This window comes from Oratosquilla oratoria, chromosome 7 (genome assembly GCF_046742065.1).
Source record: "Oratosquilla oratoria isolate Oo_2021 chromosome 7, ASM4674206v1, whole genome shotgun sequence".
NCBI classification, from domain to species: Eukaryota; Metazoa; Arthropoda; class Malacostraca; order Stomatopoda; family Squillidae; genus Oratosquilla; species Oratosquilla oratoria.
In genome coordinates, this window is record NC_134783.1 from 59,496,584 (window position 1) to 59,514,946 (window position 18,363).

The following is an 18,363-nucleotide window of genomic DNA, read 5'->3' on the forward strand; positions in this document are numbered from 1 at the left end:
CATCAACCCTCTTTTCTCCATCCCCCAACCCCCTTTTCCCCTTCCCCCAACCTCCTTTTCCCTTTCCTCTTTCCCATTTTCCCTTCCTCTCCCCCCTTCCTCCCTCTTTCTCCCCTTCCTCCCTCTTTCTCCCCTTCTCCTCTTCCTCCCCCTACTCCCCTTCCTCCCCTCCTCTCCCCCCTTCTCCCCCCCTTCTCCCCTTCCTCCTCCCTTTTCCCTTCATCTCCCAGGTCTCCCCTCCCTTTCACCTCTTTTCCCCCATCCATTATTCCCCTTTACCTTTCACCCCTTTTCCCCCATCCATTATTCCCCTTTACCTTTCACCCCTTTTCCCCCATCCATTATTCCCCTTTACCTTTCCTCTCCATTACCCCTTCTCTTTCCCCTCTCCTTTCTCCCTCCTCCTCTCCCACTCCCCTTTCCCCTGCCTCATCTTTCCTCACCTCACCTTTCCCCTTCCCTTTGCACCCTCACCTCATCCTCACACCTCACCATCACCTACCCGCTCCCCCCAAATCTTTTCCTCATTTGCCCCATCTTCCCTCCCCTTTCTGTACATTTACATCGCTTTGTCAATGTGATAGTAACATTTTTATTTACTTTACAGAAGTAGACTTGCTGCAGATGAGTCAAGACAAGAGTTTTGCATATATTACATATCAGGACCTACACACCATCCAATATTATAAAGATAAGACTGTATTTGCCGTCAAAGCTCCCCCTGGAACGCAATTGCAAGTCCCTCAGGATGTGAAAGAGTTGGTAAGTAACTAATCGTGTAGCAGACTCCATAACTGTTTACCTAATAACATATAGTGCTAAACTTCTTGTGTTGTCACTTTCCCTAGTTTTGAATTTGCATATGGTTAGCTTGGGCTATACCTACCTCTGTCAATCCAGTACCAAGCAGCTTCTACCCCCTTATGAGGGTAAGAACTTCTAATCCGTTTAAAGATGGCAACTAATGACAGCTTTGGCAGAGAAAATACTATTTAAGGAATTTAAGGACAACAAGTAGAGAATGCATCACACCTGGTCTTTCTCACAACAGTCCCGTGGCAACAAATCCCAGGAAGGATCATAAGTCACGTAGGGAATTTGTGTGGATCCTTGTAGTATTATGGTAGCTTAACTACAAAGTAATGTCGTAACACATTCATAAAAATTCAACAAGAACCCACTGTGTTGGATAAGAAGAAATGAAATAGTTGATATCCATATATTTCGATCACGGACTGTGATCCTGAGCTTTGTCTCGCCATGCATGCACATGCCTGCTACAACTCTAGGCTTGTCATACAACATCCCTCCACCATCAATTTGAAAAACTGTGCTCTCTTGCCATTGGGGAAGAAATTGAGGACATTTGTGTGACCAAGCATCCTCACTACAATAAGATCATCCGCAGTGAAAAAAAAAATAAAATAAAATAAAATGACTAGCATAGCTATAAAATTTTTTGTTGCAAACATTTTACCACCCCCGAACTTCCCCTGTGGTGTATCCTCGTCATCTGCACAAGCCAGGTGCTGGAGACCAGCATCTGTGCTGCACTGCAAGAGGGTGATCTGAAAGACAAAGGGAAAAAAGACTGCATGGGTCACTGAAAAGGAAAATCGTGCACCAGCTGTTAGCTTAACATCTTCAATATGAGTAAAAGCAGCAACAACTGCAACAGCACTGTAGGAGAGAGGCCAAATGCAGAGTATGGGATCCAATATATTTTACGTTTCTTTATTTCAGAAGAAGCCCAGCCGGGCGAAACGTAAAATATATTGGATCCCATACTCTGCGTTTGGCCTCTCCTAATCTTCAATATGAGTCATCTGCTGCCTGATGTATGATGATTCGATGATGCATCACAATACATACATATACCAATGGCTATTTCCTCCTTACAAGGAAGGTAGCCAAAAAACAAAGGCATAAAATCCACTCCCACCCATTCCATCCCCACATACACCACTCCCATTCACTCCCTTCCCTCCCTCTTATCTTGGCTCCTCCTGGATGACGGGTCATCCCTGCATCCCACCCATTGCCCTGGGTCAGAAGCAGTGTTGTCTCACACTAACAATCCCTAGACAACAGCACAAAACTATTTTCCATTAGTGACTTGCACACCCAACCAAAGGCACAAGTATTTTACAAAAAACCAGGGATAATGGATTGACATAGAAAAATTCCCACACTAATACAATAGACATTACAGTATTTCCTTGTAGAGATGTTTGGGAGGACCCAGGGGTTCATTACCTGCCACTGTTAGGCTGTGGGGGGTAGTTGTCATAACTTGAGGCAACACTTATGAAGATAACAGAGCTGGGCACGGTACTGCCGGACAGGCAGTGCATTACTGTCATTGTGTTACCAATTTTAATTTCCTTCAGAATGACTTTGATAAAAAAAAAAAAAAGATTAATTGGAGAAGTATTTACTATGTATGAATATTCTCAATATTCATACATTAATATTCTCTATTCTTAAACATAAAATAACCAGAGCTAGGCACTTATTTTACTGTGCCCAGCTCTTGAGAATAAGGTCATGAGTGGGTGGATAATGGCCATTCATGATAATAAGTGATATGTTGAAAGAGAAAAAGAAATAGGTTTGTGTACAAATTGTTGATATTACAAAGGTAGAGCGTGCTGACAGGAGACCTTTTGGTCCATATCTAGGTCAGATACAAAAAAATAATAATGATAAAAATATAAATTAATAAATAAAAGCTATAATAATATAAATAATAAATGAAATGCATAAAAAAATGCATAGGTATAGTTAAGAAATAAACAGGTAAATAGTAAATAATAATAAATTGACAACTAATAATATTTTGGATTGGGGAATATGTTATCCTTTGAGGTAGACTTTCCTCGGTTGAAAATTAGTATGGAAGTAGGTGTGTGCTTGGTTTCAATCTTGCATGTTGTTAAGAAGAAAGGTCCTTTGTTATTAATAAAATGTATGTAAACACACTAATTTAGACCTAAAAGCCATGCTGAATGGCTAAATGTAAATACATATACCAAAGGCTTTTTCCCCCTTACATGGGGGAAGCCAAAAAGAAAAAGGCATAGAAACCACTCCCACCCATTAATTCAAATAATTTAATTTCAGGGTTACAGAATTCACCTAAAAAGTGAGAATGGCCCGACTGAAGTGTTCTTATCAGAATCTGGTGTTGGAGAAAGTCCAGTTAAGAGTCCAATTAAACATAATCCAAATATAGGAAGGCATTCAACTCCAGAAAAAATGCCTCAAAGTCTTAGTAGGGGAAACAAATCACTTTTACAAACACAAAGACCAGTATTAAAAACTCCCAAGAAGGTAAGAATCTATATATTACAGTGTTGTTATAAAGCTCTTGCAGTGATGATTTTTAAATGAGGAATGCATGTAATTGATGTCTTGGTGATTGTTATGCAGTTGAATTCACATTGGAATTTTTTTTTTTTTCATCATCATCAGGAGGAACCATCCTTAATTGACCTGCCATGCATAAAGACAGAAATACCAGACCTTGATGATGACCCCACACTTAGTCCTTCAAGCTTGGGTATTGATACGCTTCAAAGTGCTCTTATAATGAATTCCGATGATCTTGGTCCCATGGGAGGAAAGTTGCCACTCCAGACGGAAGATCAAAATTCTGGTAAATTATTGTATAGATTTGATTTTGCAAGCTTAATCATTCAGTTAAAAATAACATCACATCCTTGTAATAAGTGATAAAACTTGTATGCTATAACAAATGCTTTTAAATGTATTTGCATAATTTTCCAAAGTCCAGATTCTACGACTGGAATCAATTTGTTGCCCCAGCTCTCATTTGCAGGACCTCCATGGCTCCCTGGTGTCCTGAAGTGGCCATCAGTTTGACCTAAATTTGGTCAAGGAGGAAATATTTTTGTATGGATATGGATAGGATGTTGTAAGATGGGTTAGGTGCATTGCGTGATGGTTGTATGTGATGCAAATTTTCATCCTCCTTAACTGTGGCCTGGTCTGTTCCGAGTTTGAATATTTTTCATGATTGATGGGGACCTGAATGCAGTTATGTTGATGTGTATATTCCTTTTCTTCTATCTATATTATGCCAAGGGCATCTTCCCCTTTATAAGGGAGGTAAGTCAAGGCATGCACCCACTTTCACCTATTGTGTCCATCTCATCTTAGTTCCTCATGAAAGAAAGGTCATCCCTGTCTCCTGCCCTTTACCTGGGCCAGAAGCAGCACAGTAAGACAGTACATCCACAGCAGGGCTGCATCATTTACATGACAGCCCTCCCTATTCATACTCATACATATACCAAAGGCTTCCCCCTTACACCGGGGGTAGCCAAAAAGAAAAAGGCATAGAAACCACTCCCACCCATTTCATTCCCCATATGTTCCACTCCCCTCCACCCTCCTCCCTCCATCTTATCTTGGCACCTTGGCACTTGCTTTTTGGGCCTTTTTGGATTTGGAAAAGGCTTATGACAGGGTATGCAGAAAGGCGCTGTGGGAGGAGTTGCAGATGTATGGGATAGGAGGAAAGGTTTTAAGAGCAGTCAAGAGTTTTTACGAGAGTAGTAGAGCTTGTGTTAGAATCCGAAATGGAGAGCACGAGTGGTTTGAGGTAAAGATGGGACTTCGCCAGGGATGTGTTATGTCGCTTTGGCTGTTCAATTTATACGTGGATGGGGCGGTGCAAGAGTAATGTGGTGGGGATTGGAAATGGTTAGAGAAAAGTGGGAGATGAGCCAGTTGTTGTTTGCTGATGACACTGTAGCAGGATCAGAGGAGGGATTGAGGAAGTTTGTGACAGTTTGGGAAGCTGTGCAAAAGAAGGAAGTTGAAGATAAATGTGGGATAAAATAGGGTGATGAGATGTACAAGGGGAGAAAGTGGCAGCAGACTGGAAGTTAGTATTAAAGGGGAGAGACTGAAGTGGATAGTTTTAGATACTTGGGTCCAAATGTGGCGAGAAAGGGAGGAGTGGAGGTGGAGGTAGAATGTAGATAAAGAGAAGCAAGAACATGCTTTGGTGGATTACAAAGTGTAATGAAAAATAGACATTTGGGAATGGATGCTAAGGGGTGATTGTGCAGACAGCACTGTATGGGACAGAAACACGGGAGATGAGAGATAGGAAGAAAATTTAAATATGATCGAGATGAAATGTCTGAAGTATGATGGGGGTTACTAGGCTGGATAGAGTGAGAAACAAGAACATTAGGAGGAAAGTTGGGGTGGAAAAAGAGTTGAGAGAGGGTTGATGAAAGAGTATCAGGGTGGTCTGGACACATGGAAAGAGTGAGTAAAGAGATATTAGTCAAAGTAATGTGGAAGGCAGAGATGGATGGAGTGAGCAGGAGGGGCACCTGAGGATGAGATGGATGGATGGGGTAAAAGGGGTGTTGGTAAAGAGGGGGATATCTGTCATGGAAGGAAGGGAGAAGACAGAAGAAAAGGGTGAGTGGAGAATGGTTGCACATGGATGATGCTGTGATGCATGGAAAGGAGTGAGTTTGGGATTGGGTGGTTAGGGAGTGGCTATGTGTGCATGATATTGTGACGCAACACGAACTGATTTCTACCTGTCTTCTCTTTTTTTGCATGAGGGGACAGATGGGGTCACCAATTAAATGAAGTGGCCTTGCTGTGTCTCGTTGCTTGCTTATTACTCCAGGCAATGGACAAGGTGCAGGAATCCCATCATCCAGGAGGTGCCAAGAAAAGAGGGAGGGAGGGATGGTGAATGGGAGTGGCATTATGCCTTTTTTTTTTTTTACTTTAGCTACCTCCCTTGTTAGGGAATAATTTCTTTGTGGATGATTTGTGTGGTTTAGATTGTGCTAGATGATTGAATAGTACGTTGCTTTTTTTTTTCTCTCGCCCCCTCCCTCTTCCATTCTGTTGTTGGTGGTGCTTGTGAGATGCAGTGTAAAGGGTGGGTGTTGTGTAGGGTTATGGGATTGAATTGTACTGCTGTGTCCAACCTGCAAGAGGTTGCATTGCTGGAGTTCCTAGACAGTGAGATGTTCTACCCCTGTGGTGAGATCTTACTCAAAAGAACTGTCCAAGAAGTTCACAATTGGACACAACTTATCCCCACCTTCCCAAGGAGGTAGAACCCCAAGGGGCTGGCATCTGGTCACCAGACCCACAGTGGCTGCCAATGGTCCTTGGAACCTCCCACAGATCTCTGAAGGAAGAAACGGGCTGTTTTCTTTGTTGTATCAGTGTGGAACAGTTTCTATGTCACTGGTTGATAGGGAGAGGGAGGAAGTTGTCAGGACTATTTGGGAAAAAGTGTAAGAAATGCAGTTGAAAGAGAGAAATCCTGGGCGCAATCCATAGACTACCAGCCTTTTAGGGCTCCATCTTCTGATGGAGTGAGGGAGTTGACAGGTTTTGAAAATTGGGAGCTTTGTAGTCCATCTTTCAGGACCACCAAGTGTAGGTACCCATTATTTGTCCCATATTATGTATACAAATAAATAAATGTACATATCATTACCAACATTACCCACCCCACTATCTGCACCACAACCCACCACCACAATCCACCTGCCATCGACCACCACTACAAACCACAGTTCACTACCCACTACCCACCTCTACTATCACCTGTTCATTGAAAGCATCAGTTGGTATAGCAGCAGGGCTGTAGGAACTCTCACTGTGGTATGTTCCTATAGGGACTGTGGCCTCGTATCACAGTGAAAGTTACCTCCAGGCCTGTGGCAATCAACTACACGAGTGTATGTACATCTTTGTCACTGGGGCTATTTGATATAGTTTTTAGATGTACAGGAAGGAGACTTGGAGTGCCAGAAAGTGGTGTTTTGGAGGAAATCAGGCTGCGTTGGAATCACTGGTTCTGTGTTGTTGAAAAGGTCATAGCACCAGTGGATTCAGCATGATCTGGCTTCCATAATCATCAGAGTGACATGCTAATTTGCAGTTGATGAATTTACTTTGAACTGTTTATTTTAAATGTATTGATTTAATTGGAAAATAGAAAGTGAGCTTTATATAAAGTACTTCTAATTCTTGTTTCCAGTGGATGGATGTGCTGAAGATTTAGTTTTGGGAGCTGCAAACTGCTCTCCTACCCCGTTCCTTACCTTGGAGCCGCCCATTACAGATGATTACACCTTCTCCCTTGACACATCAGAAGGCCTTTCTGACCTTTTTGATTTTAATTTCTGACCTTAATGAAATTTTTATTTAGTATTTGTGAGTGTGTTAAATGTTTTGAGCGAGTGATAATTAGGACAATAAGTTGTGTGCCTGCATGTGAGTTTTAGCTTGTCTGCAATTGTGGATATACCAGAATTTCACAAACTATCTCCAGATGTGTGTGCTGAAATTATAGATGTATCCATCCTAAAATGAATTTTTATATCCTAGAACATCACTGTACATAATTACTAATAAGGATAACTTCTTATGATTTTGAAAGTGTCTGAAAGCCTAGACATAAATATTTTTATTTTAATTATGTATTTAAGTTAATGGGCCAGTTCACAAACAAGTTCCTTGTACAGTCATCATGGGAGTTAAATAATGGACCCATGGATAAGGAAAATGATTACACCCACTTTTGAACACCGTGCCCCTAAAATTTTGTTTAAGTAAAGAAAAACTGGAAGTACATGGCTACAAACATTTTATTTATGAATTAACTAAAAAAGGAATAAAAATGATAAATACTGATAGATTTGCCTTTCATTGCTCCTCTGTTATCACCGTTACATTGGCTACCAACAGTGTCACCACAGCTAACAATAATAATGGAAGAATAACTTGACATGTTACATTTTGTACTGTATATAGTACTGGATTGTAAGTAGGGGAACGGAGAGGGGTGGGGTCGCCAATTTAATGAAGCGGCCTTGCTGTGGATGTGCTGTGCCTTGCGACACTGCCTCTGACCCAGGGCAGTGGACAAGGTGCAGGGATAACCTGTCATCCAGGAGGTGTTAAGATGAGAGGGAGGGTGGAGTGTATTTAGGGATGGAATGGGTGGGAATGATTTTATGCCTTTTTGTTTTTGGCTACCTCCCTTGTAAGGGAGAAAAAACCTTGGCATATGTATGTACCATGCATCATTATCTGTGATAAAATGACAAAAAGACTATAAATAGAAATAACCACAGCAGGTGGTTGGCAGCAATTTGTGTAAAAGTGAAACCATGGAACTGGGTAATGAGGGATGACTATACTATAATTTCAAATCTGTAAATTGGTAATATTAGAATTATTGGAGTTTGGACTCGTGCTCAATCAAAAGAAATTTTGTTTACAGTACAAGGGCTGTTGAATCTGTGTAAAATGGAAACTAAAAGAGTGGTAAATGTGATATGATTGTACTAAAATTTCAAATTGGAAATTGGTAGTAGAATCCATTGGAGTTTGGCCTTGTTTGGATTTAGGACAATTGCATGCTACATATACCAAAGGCTTTTTCCCCCTTACAATGGAGGTAGCCCAAAAAAAATGGAGTAAAATCCACTCCCACCCATTCCATCCCCACATACTTCACTCCCATTCATTCCCCCCTCCCTCCCTCTTATCTTGGCTCCTGGATGACAGGCGTCCCTGCATCTTGCCCACTGCCCTGGTTAATTGCAAGAATTATAATGGATTTAAATAATACACTAATGTTAAACAGCCCAAACATGTGTCCCTAGCTAAATGTGTATTCACATAAACCAGGTAGTATTTGAAATTTATTAAGGAAGTCAAAATTAAAAATTTTTCATTCCTTTAAAATGCAGCAATAGTAACATTACTGAAACATATGAACAATATTGTTAGAGTAACTAATAGAGAACATTGAAATGTATATGAACATATGCCCTCATGTTCAACTAAAAGAAATTCCCATTACTAGAACTGATCAATGAAACAGCTATTTTGTATGGTTCCTCTGTGCATTCTTACAATATTAGTTGTGTATATGAAGACAGCACATACACATTGTTCATTTATATATATAGGAGGTCTTAATGTTGCATCAGAGAACCATGCCTATGAACCTACATAAGGTGATCTTCAATGAAGTTTTGAATAACCAAAGCCTAAGTCACCTAACTTAAAACTATATCAGGAAATGGAACTAGGCCATAGGGAAACTAAGAGGAAGAACATAATCATAGTACAAAAATACATAAACCAAGGGGTCTTTCCTAAGTCACCTCCTCTCACTCTCATAACTTCTTTCCAAAACATCTTATTCTTTTTAAAATTGTCGTACTATCCCATGTAACATTCATTGTCATTATTCCTCTCCTATGCTTCCTGAGTCCAACTTTGCAACTAATCCCTAAATGGTCGCTTCTCTTGTACTACCATCTTCACTTCATCGTCCAACTGCTTACTATCCTTACCTCTATTCCCTCCCATCTTCCACATTCCACGTACCATCTCTGCACACCTTGTCAATTCCTCGTTGAAATAAAGCCATTCCTCTTCATTGATCTCTACTCTATCCCTCTTCATCTTCCACACTTCCTAGGTCCTCCTGGAACTCCTCCTTTTCCTTCTCATTTAGTTTGTTTACTCCAAGCATCTCCTCTGCCCTTTTCCTCTTGTTCTACTATCCTTCACTTTCAACTTTCTGTCCAAAAAATTATCTGACATTCCCCCAGACTTTCCCCAAGAACATGGACATCCAGAACTCTTACTATCCTTCGTTTAGATACCACCGCATAGTCCATTAATGCTTTATCAACCTTTCCATCTACCACCCTTTCCCATGTATACTTATGCTTGACTTCCTTAAACATTGTTAGCTATCATCAACTCTAAACACTTCATGAACTTTCCACTATAATTTTTATCTGGCCCTCCAAGCTTCCCTACCATTCCATTTATTGGTTCATCCCCTACTCTAGCGTTGAGATCTCCCAGCACTATCACAATGACATTTCTCCCAAAACTCTCTAAATACTTGTTTAGATTTATCCAAAAAGCCTTTTATACTTTTCACTACTAGGTCCATATTCACTTACAAAAGCCCACATCTCCTATCCAAGTTTCACCTTCACCCACATCAACCTTCCACCCAACCAAATGCTTTCCTATCTCATTGCTTACCAGGAGAGCTATCCCTTCACTCCCTCAGTCCCTCCTGACAATCACCCCGCCATACTTCCAAACTGAAAATCACCCCTCCCTTTCAACTTAGTTTCTCTTTATGTTAATACATCTATCCTCCTCACATACTGCCTATCTCTTCCCTTTTGTTCTCATGTATATATAATGACCCCAGTCTTAGGATTCTGTTTGGAAAGCTCCCAGACCCTCTTTTGCCTTGACTTTTCGTATGATAATTTTACAGAGAGCAAGGTACCCAGTCCCATCACTCCATCCCTCTTCATTGACTTTTGTCAAAATATCCATACACAACCAATCTCCATTCACCCCTATCCCCAGCCTTGTCCCTTGCTCAACAGACATTCCACTCTTGTTCAAAGCCTTGTTCACCCCACCTATCTATCTCATCCTCGGTCGTCCTCTCAAGTTCATTTCATCCACCTTTGTCTATCACACACCTTTTGCTAATCTTTCTTCACTCATTATTTCCATGTGTCCAAACCATCTCAATGATCTTTCATCATCCCAATCTGCCATCTCCTCCTCCACCCCCATTTCTCCTCACCTCACTTCCCACTCTATCCATCCTTGTAACCCCTATCATACCTCTCAGATACCTCGAGCACAATTAAACCTCCTCTTTCTGCCTCTCTTAATTCCCAAGTCTCCGCTGCATTCAGTGTTGTAGATACAATTTTTTTCCCATATAATCTCTTTGCATCCATTCCCAGATGCCCATTTCTCATCATACTTTTCAACCTTCAAATTATTTACTTCTTTCGATCTACAGTTTACCTCAATCCCCACTCCTCCATTTCCTGTCACATGCGACCACAAATGCTTGAAACTGTCCACTTTCTCCAGCCTCTCTCCTTTAAGACTTATTTCCAACTCACTAGCTTCCTCTCCCTTTGTACATCTCATCACCTTTTACCCACATTTACTTTCAATTTTCTCGTATCACATAAGTTTCCCAAACTCCATCACTAACTGCCTTAGTTCCTCCTCTGACCCTGCTACAAGTTTAGTGTTGTCAGCAAACAAGAAATGGCTCCCCTCCCATTTCTCTCCACTATATCTTAATTAGTTACAATCTCCACTATCTCTTACCATATCCAATCCCCCCCCCTACCCATTACCCTCGAATTTATCACCCGCGCCACTTCATCCATGTAAACATTGAGGACATGACACAGCTCTGAGGCAGCTCCTCCTTCACCTCAAACCACTGCCTGACTGTCCTCCCCTTCATCTCTCAACTATTTCTTAAGTGTTTATCTAAACGAGTCTTAAAAATTCTAACTGCTCTACATTGGGCACATGGAAAGAATGAATGAAGAAAGACTAGTAAAAAGAGTGGAAAATAGAAGTGCGTGGAAGGAACTTAAGAGGCCGACCAAAAATTAGTTTGTTGGGTGGGGTGAAAGGGCCTTTGGTCAAGTAGGGAATGTCTATTGTTCATGGGTTAGGGGTGGGGAGAAAAGACAAGAGACAAGGGTGAGAGGATAATGATTTTATATCAATGATATGTTCATGCAGCCCGAAGGGATTTCTATGCGTCTGCTCCATTTTCTGCATTTAAATTAAGCTGCCCTGCTGTAGACGTGCCGTGTCTTGCTGCATTGCTTCCGACCCGGACAGTCGGCAGGAGATACGGATGACCCATTATCCTCTAGGAACTAAGATGGGAAGGAAAATATGGGGATGGATGAATGTCTTGGCTAGGTACTTCCCCTGGGGGGTGGGGTGAAGCCCTTGGTATATTAGATAAATAGATCTCTCTCGTTATTTTCCTTATGTGTGCTTTAGATGAGAAGATGTCTTTGATTATGATACGTAGATCCTTTTCCTCCGTTATTTTTGTCATTATTTTATTTCCCATTTTGTAATCCTCGTCGGTGTTTTCCTGATTTGGTCCATTTCCGATATGTTTTAATTATTTGTGTTAGAATTAGTTTTCCACTCATGACTTCATTTATATACTTTATTTAAGTTCCTTTGCAACAGTATACAATCCTCCTTATTCTCACCCTCTTCATGATCTTTGCATCATCAGCAATCAAGCTTACACAGCTATTTCTTCCTTTCGTCATGTCAATATCCAGGTACTTGGGAAATGACTGCACATTATTGTGCAATATTCATTGCTCAGTAAAACGCAGCTAATGTTTTAGGGACAGTTTGGGGCGGTTCTACGAACTAGAGCCACACATCATTTGTCTATATTAGAGTAAAATCTTTAATTCTATTTTTTGTGCAGCGAAGCGTAACTACGAAATTAAGGTTATCAGACAAGCGAGACATAGCCCAAAGGGCTCCTTTCATTTCTGGAGAACAAGAAGTACGGAAAGGAAAGGTATAATTAAATCTGACGAGGATGTCTTCATAGATTCAAAGGAAAAAATTGAGTGAGGCGTTTAATGAATATTTTCTCCATGTAATTATAAAGGAATGGATAGATATAGTACCTTATTGCGATCTGATCTTCAGTGGGGATGAGAGAAGTAGACTAACTAGCAGCATTAGCAACGAAGAAGTGGTCAAATAGATTGATAGACTTAAAGCTACAAAATACTCGGGTCCAGACGATTTTTTCCGAGAGTACTAAATGATTGTAAATTTGAAATTGCAAACAGCTCACGGAAATAGCAAGTCGGTTGACACTGGATTCGTGTCTATTTCTTGGAGGCAGGCAAATGTTATTTTTGTTTTTAGAAAAAGGTGATAAATATTTTATGTATTACTACAGGCCAATTAGATTGACGTCGGTGAAATGCTGGAATCAATAATAGCTAATAGAATCAGGGCTAACATCGAGATGCACAATTTGATACGTGACTTACAGCATGGGTTCATAAAGGGTAGGCCATGTGTGACTAATTTTTTATCTTTATACACTAATGTCTACAATGGGGCAGCTAATGATTGTTACGATGTTGTTTACCTTAACCTTAGCAAAGCGTTCGACAGGGTGCCACACCAGAGACTACTAGGTAAAGTCAAAACCCTTGGCATATGAGGAAAAGTGTTTGAATGTGTTTGCCTAGTGACTAGTGACAGAAAACAGTGGGTCGCTATTAACGGTGTAACATCCAAATTGGGGAGTGTTACTAGTGGGGTTCCCCAGGGCTCGGTTTTGGGTCCCATATTGTTCATTATGTATATAAACGACTTGGGTAATGGGACAAATAGTGATGTTAGTAAGTTTGCGGACAACACTAAAGTACTCGTAGGACGCCATATTAGGTCGGGAGAAGACGCCGGGATAGTGCAGGTTACGGAGACTGTAGACTAATTGTCTGGGTGCAGGAAAGACTAAGGAGAAGATAGATCACTTATCTGGGTGGAGGACATTAATTTACATCCGTTGGAAAAAAAAAATGGGAGGGCAATTCAACGGCAGTGAATTAATGCCCTGCACCCAGACAAGTGATCCATCTTCTCCGTAACCGTTCCTCTACCCAGACAATTCATCCATCTTCTCCCTAACCTTTCCTACACACAGACAATTCATCCATCATCTCCGTAACCTTTCCTAGGGTCTAATGACCTTCCCCCGTTCCCCTGGATCCTCTTATTTGATCTCAGTCATGTGTATAGGGGCATTTAGACGGTCAAACGGTTTGACAATCCCGGTTTGTCAAACAAGTGTTTGAAGTGATGTTTGACCGTGTGAATAGGGTATTTGGTTGTCAAACACGTTCGACAAACGTGTTTGACGACCAAATACCCCATTCACATGGTCAAACATCACTTCAAACACTTGCCTGACAAACCAGGTTTGTCAAACTGTTCGATCGTGTAAATGGCCCTTATCACGCCTATGTACTTGATATAGTTACAACAGGCGAAACGTCATACCAATAAAGGCTCCACCCTCACATGATGTTTCCTTGAAATTATCCTTTAATTTAATTTTTTATATACTTTCTCGTCCACCTTGTGTTTCCTGTGACAAGAGAAGGAAAATAAATCTGCCACCGTATTCCCATACGAGTAGTAAAAGGCGAGAAATTGGGACGGAGTGATGGGACTAAGTATCCCGCTCTGTATACTTATCCTACGAGAAGTCCAGGCATAAGAAAGTCTGGGAGGAGATTTCTAACCAGAGCTTTAAAATTTGGTCCATTAAATGTGCGTAGTTGTGATACAGATGGGAGTAAAAGGGAAGGGATAGGCTGTATGTTAGTGAGAATGATTATCTTTGCCGAACCCAATCAAATATTGAAATCATATTATGTTACTTATATACTTGTCAATGATGTGCGAGTGTGTAGAATTATCGATGTGCGTGCGCGCGTGTGTGTATATCTGGCTCAATTATCTTAACATCAAACTACATAAATCACGAACCCAAGTCCATATTTAAAACGACTATCCATCGCATCCAACCACAGAATTGGCAACACTCAACCTTCCCTATCCAACTGTAATAAAAATGCTCCGGGCCCAGACAACATGATACGACACCTACATCCAACGACATCACCTTTTCGATAGAATGTGGACGTAATGAGCCCTCCCAACCGCATGGAAAGAAGCCATCCATCTGCTAACAAACAACAAGTTTATGCCGTATTATTAAACTTGGAAAATATATATGACATGAAATGGAAACGATGGATTCTTCATATATTGCACCACCCAGAATTTCGATGAGCCATGCCCACCTTTAGTTTTCAATTCTTAACCCACGGAATATTCATATTACGTATAGGAATAAACCTATACTCACCACATACCCAACAAAAAAGAATTCTCCTGGGAAGCGTCCTCAACACTCTTCCTTTCATTCTATTCACAGATAACATAAGAAAGAGAAATAACCCTGAAAATAACTACTAGCCTGTCTATCGGTGACCTAGCCCTGTACTGAGTGTGAACCCATCCTGTTCATATCAACCGTCTCATAGCGGCACGAGGCGGGGGGGAGGGGGGGACGCTTCTACTCACAAGTGCCCCAACTGCCAGGAAGATTACAAGGTCTGGAGCGGCAACTTCACTGTATGGAGGCAACTCCCGATGAAGGCTACCCAACCCTGTACTTCCAGTATTCAGCTAGGGCCGAGAGTCCCAACATAGGGTTTCCAGCCCCAGGCCAACCCTGCTTCAATACCCACTCCCGCCACACCTGATGATGGCGGAGTTATCCCGCCGTTGCTCTCACCCCTCACCAGCTGCTAGAACTCCTCTGGAAGCTCAAAGTCCACTTGCAATTGCTTCCGCTCTGGACCCCCTGCTAGACCGGTAAGATTCTGCCCCTATCCCCTCTCAGGCACCCACCACCCCCAACTTGGCCGACTGTGTCGTCATAACGAAGAGTAAGCGGGGGTTTGTCGCCTCCATGACAACTGCTATGCTGAAGTTCATCTGAATGCACGATGCCGCAGTGACTGGGGGCGCCGATGAACACTGTAGACACTGTCTTCTACCAAGTCTTAGTCTCTCCTGCCCCACCCACCTCTTCAAGGGCATCGACGAAGAAAATCCACAGCTCCTGCTGACACCAAAGCCAAGGCCACATTTAAGAAAAACGTCCCCCCTCTCCTCCTTCCTGCTCGCAGAACTGAAATTGTCCAAGTTTATGTACCCCCGACTTCCTCCCCGACCCCAGGGAGATGGCGCCTCCGCTCCCGCGCTCGAGCTGAAGACTCACTTCAGCAAAAGAATAGACCATCTTCTCCCCAGGCCAGCGAGTCTATAGACGACAACTGCCAGTCGTCGACTTCGTACAGCAGCGAGGGGGAGATAGAGGTAGAATACTTCCATCCTCCCCTCTTTCTCCGCTGCCTGCTCCCCTACCACCATCCCCCATTCACTATCACCCACTCACACATCACTACCTACTTCCCCATCATCCACCCCTCTATCTTCTCCTCCAATACTCTGGTGAGGGCTAAAACTCCTGCAGTGGAACGTCAACAGCTTTGTTGGCAGGATCCACGTCCTACAGGCTGCCCTGGGAACCAGAAGCGTCGACATAACCCTGTAGGAGACCAATGGGCCGGACCATCGGCCACTCTGAGTCAGTGGGTACCAGGTATACCATACACCTCGAGGCAAAAGATCACACGGCCTTGTCATTCTTATCCGGACCATCATTCCAAGTGAGCCTGTACACTCGGTGCCTTGTGGTGAATGGGTGGAGGACTTGGCTGTCAGAATCACTCTTGTAGCAAGCATCCTCTTCCTCTACAATGTATATCATCCTCACGTGGGCGAGCTGGTACCAGGGGAGATGCTCTTTCTAGTTACCCATGAACCTTTTTTCGGGGGGGGGGGTTATCCCTTAGAGCAGGGGTTCTTAACCTTTTTTCTCCAATTCCCCACTTTTTAGTGAGCCAACTCTCCATTTCCCATCACAGCATCGGTCTTTGACAAATTCGATTTTGACCCATGCAGTGTTTAGTACGTAAATATACGCTTTGCTTTTTTGTTCCATTTTACGGCCCTTAATTTTTTTCCCCACAGGTTAAGAACCACTGCCTTAGAGGATACAGTATAGCGCACTTTTTCAACCAATATTTCACAAAGACGCCACTTGGGAACTTGGGGGTTTGATTTCCAGCCAATAGCAGCTCTCCTCGGCTCTCTACACAACCAATCAGAACATCCTAAGACAAGGGGGGTGTTGTGCAGAGAACTTGGAAGCGACCAATATTGTCGGAACCTTCATATCGTCAAGAAGTCAACAAAGTTGCTCGTACATTTCGTAACAATAAACTTATATTTTGGAAGGTAGGTTTTTGAATATTTCTCAAAACATAGCTAAGGGATTTTCTTTATGAAGCTGGAATGTGAAGTTTGTGAATTTATTAGAAGTTAGTGAAAAAGCCAGTTATACTTAACCATCTGTTTTAGTAAGTTAGATTATATCTACAATTTTTTTTTACTTAACGTTTTCGAAATAATTAGATAATTATAGGACTATAATGGATAGTTATTAGGATTATTTTGATAATTCTGATTGATTTAAGGATAATCTATTATTGTTTGTGATCACATTACATTAGATACATTAGTTTTAGTAAAATAGATTGATACGATGTTTTAGTTAACATTTACGAAAGATAACTATAGGAAGATAGTGGATAAATATAGATCGTCGTGGTTATCCCTCGAAGCGAGGATGGTTGTCTCCATTTTACTTCATTTGGCTTCTTCATTTAACTTCTATTTAACTTCTGTAGGTCCTCTGGTGATTCAGGAGACCCAGCAACCTTGATGCGCATTGTCTGCTGCAGATGTTGCAGTGGAAGTCTCTGGCGGTCTGGATTTCTTTGCCTCTCCTTTCGGTTTTGGCGCTTTTGGTTGGTATTGTTGTTGTTCCCTAGACTGTCTGTCCGAGCAGTTCCGTCTCTCCAAGGAATGCCACAGCCGAAACTGGGTTTTCCCACAAATCCTTTATAGAGTGTATGTTGTGTTGTTTGCGTGCATGATTGTGTATAATGCAGTCTTCCATTAACATTAGACATTAGCAAAGCTTTTGATGCTATCCCCCGCCACAACCTAACAAATAAAATATATAACACAGACATGCACATTAACACCAAAAGATGGCTGGCCAATTATCTGACAGGCGCTTTTGGTTGATATTGTTGGTTCTGTCGGTTTCGAAGATCTGGGCTCCTTGATAGGTCAGGTGTCTCCTACTGTCCTGGTCTTTGGCCAGCTGTTCCCAGTTGTTTCAGTCGATGTCGCAGTTCTTCAAGTTGGTCTTTAGAAGGTCTTTGTACCGTTTCTTTTGGTCACCGCGTTTCCCAATTCGCAGTTCAGAGTAGAACAGTTGCTTTGGCAGTCGAGATGTCATCCGTGCTGACCAGGTGAGACCAGCCAGTCGCAATTGGTTTTTGATGAGGTAGGATTCGATGTTCGGGACGTTGGCTTCCGAAAGAACACCGAGGTTGCTTCTGTAGTCTTCCCAGCTGATTTTAAGGATGCTTCTGAGGCAACTTTGGTGGGAACGTTTTCCAAGTTTTTGACATGGTGGTGGTAAGTCGTCCAGGTCTTTGAGCCGTACAGCAGCGTTGGTATCACGACCGCTTGGCTCTGGGCTGGCTGGAGCCAGAACGGGTAACCATGTAAGCCCGTCCCTCTCAGGTCATGGTCGGGTTGTCGCCGACTAAAGCGGCACCCCCGTTATTGTGGAGGGTGAATGGACATCCAGCAGAATTAAAAACAACATCTGCTAAAGGAGAGTCACAGGCTGGCTTTCTCCCATCAAGAAGACCTCAACGGTGGATAATTATAGGGCAATATTGAGGA

General features: G+C 42.1%; 2 protein-coding genes across 6 annotated transcripts in view; both read left to right on the forward strand.

The window, feature by feature from the left end:
* The window catches only part of LOC143027172 (transcription factor E2F5-like), a 63,207-nt gene extending 55,492 nt beyond the window's left edge, over positions 1–7,715 (forward strand). For all 5 annotated transcript variants that reach the window (XM_076188276.1, XM_076188271.1, XM_076188272.1 and 2 more), the window contains exons 9-12: positions 608–762; positions 3,124–3,333; positions 3,475–3,658; positions 7,058–7,715. In XM_076188276.1, the coding sequence (XP_076044391.1) occupies positions 608–762; positions 3,124–3,333; positions 3,475–3,658; positions 7,058–7,206 (698 nt within the window). In that variant the 3' untranslated portion in view covers positions 7,207–7,715. The remainder of the gene's footprint in view (positions 1–607; positions 763–3,123; positions 3,334–3,474; positions 3,659–7,057) is intronic.
* A 10,562-nt stretch (positions 7,716–18,277) lies between these two features.
* The window catches only part of LOC143026814 (uncharacterized), a 1,702-nt gene continuing 1,616 nt past the window's right edge, over positions 18,278–18,363 (forward strand). The window contains exon 1 of the mRNA XM_076187591.1: positions 18,278–18,363. This exon is cut by the window's right edge and continues 262 nt beyond it. The gene's annotated coding sequence lies outside the window, so the exon portion shown is untranslated.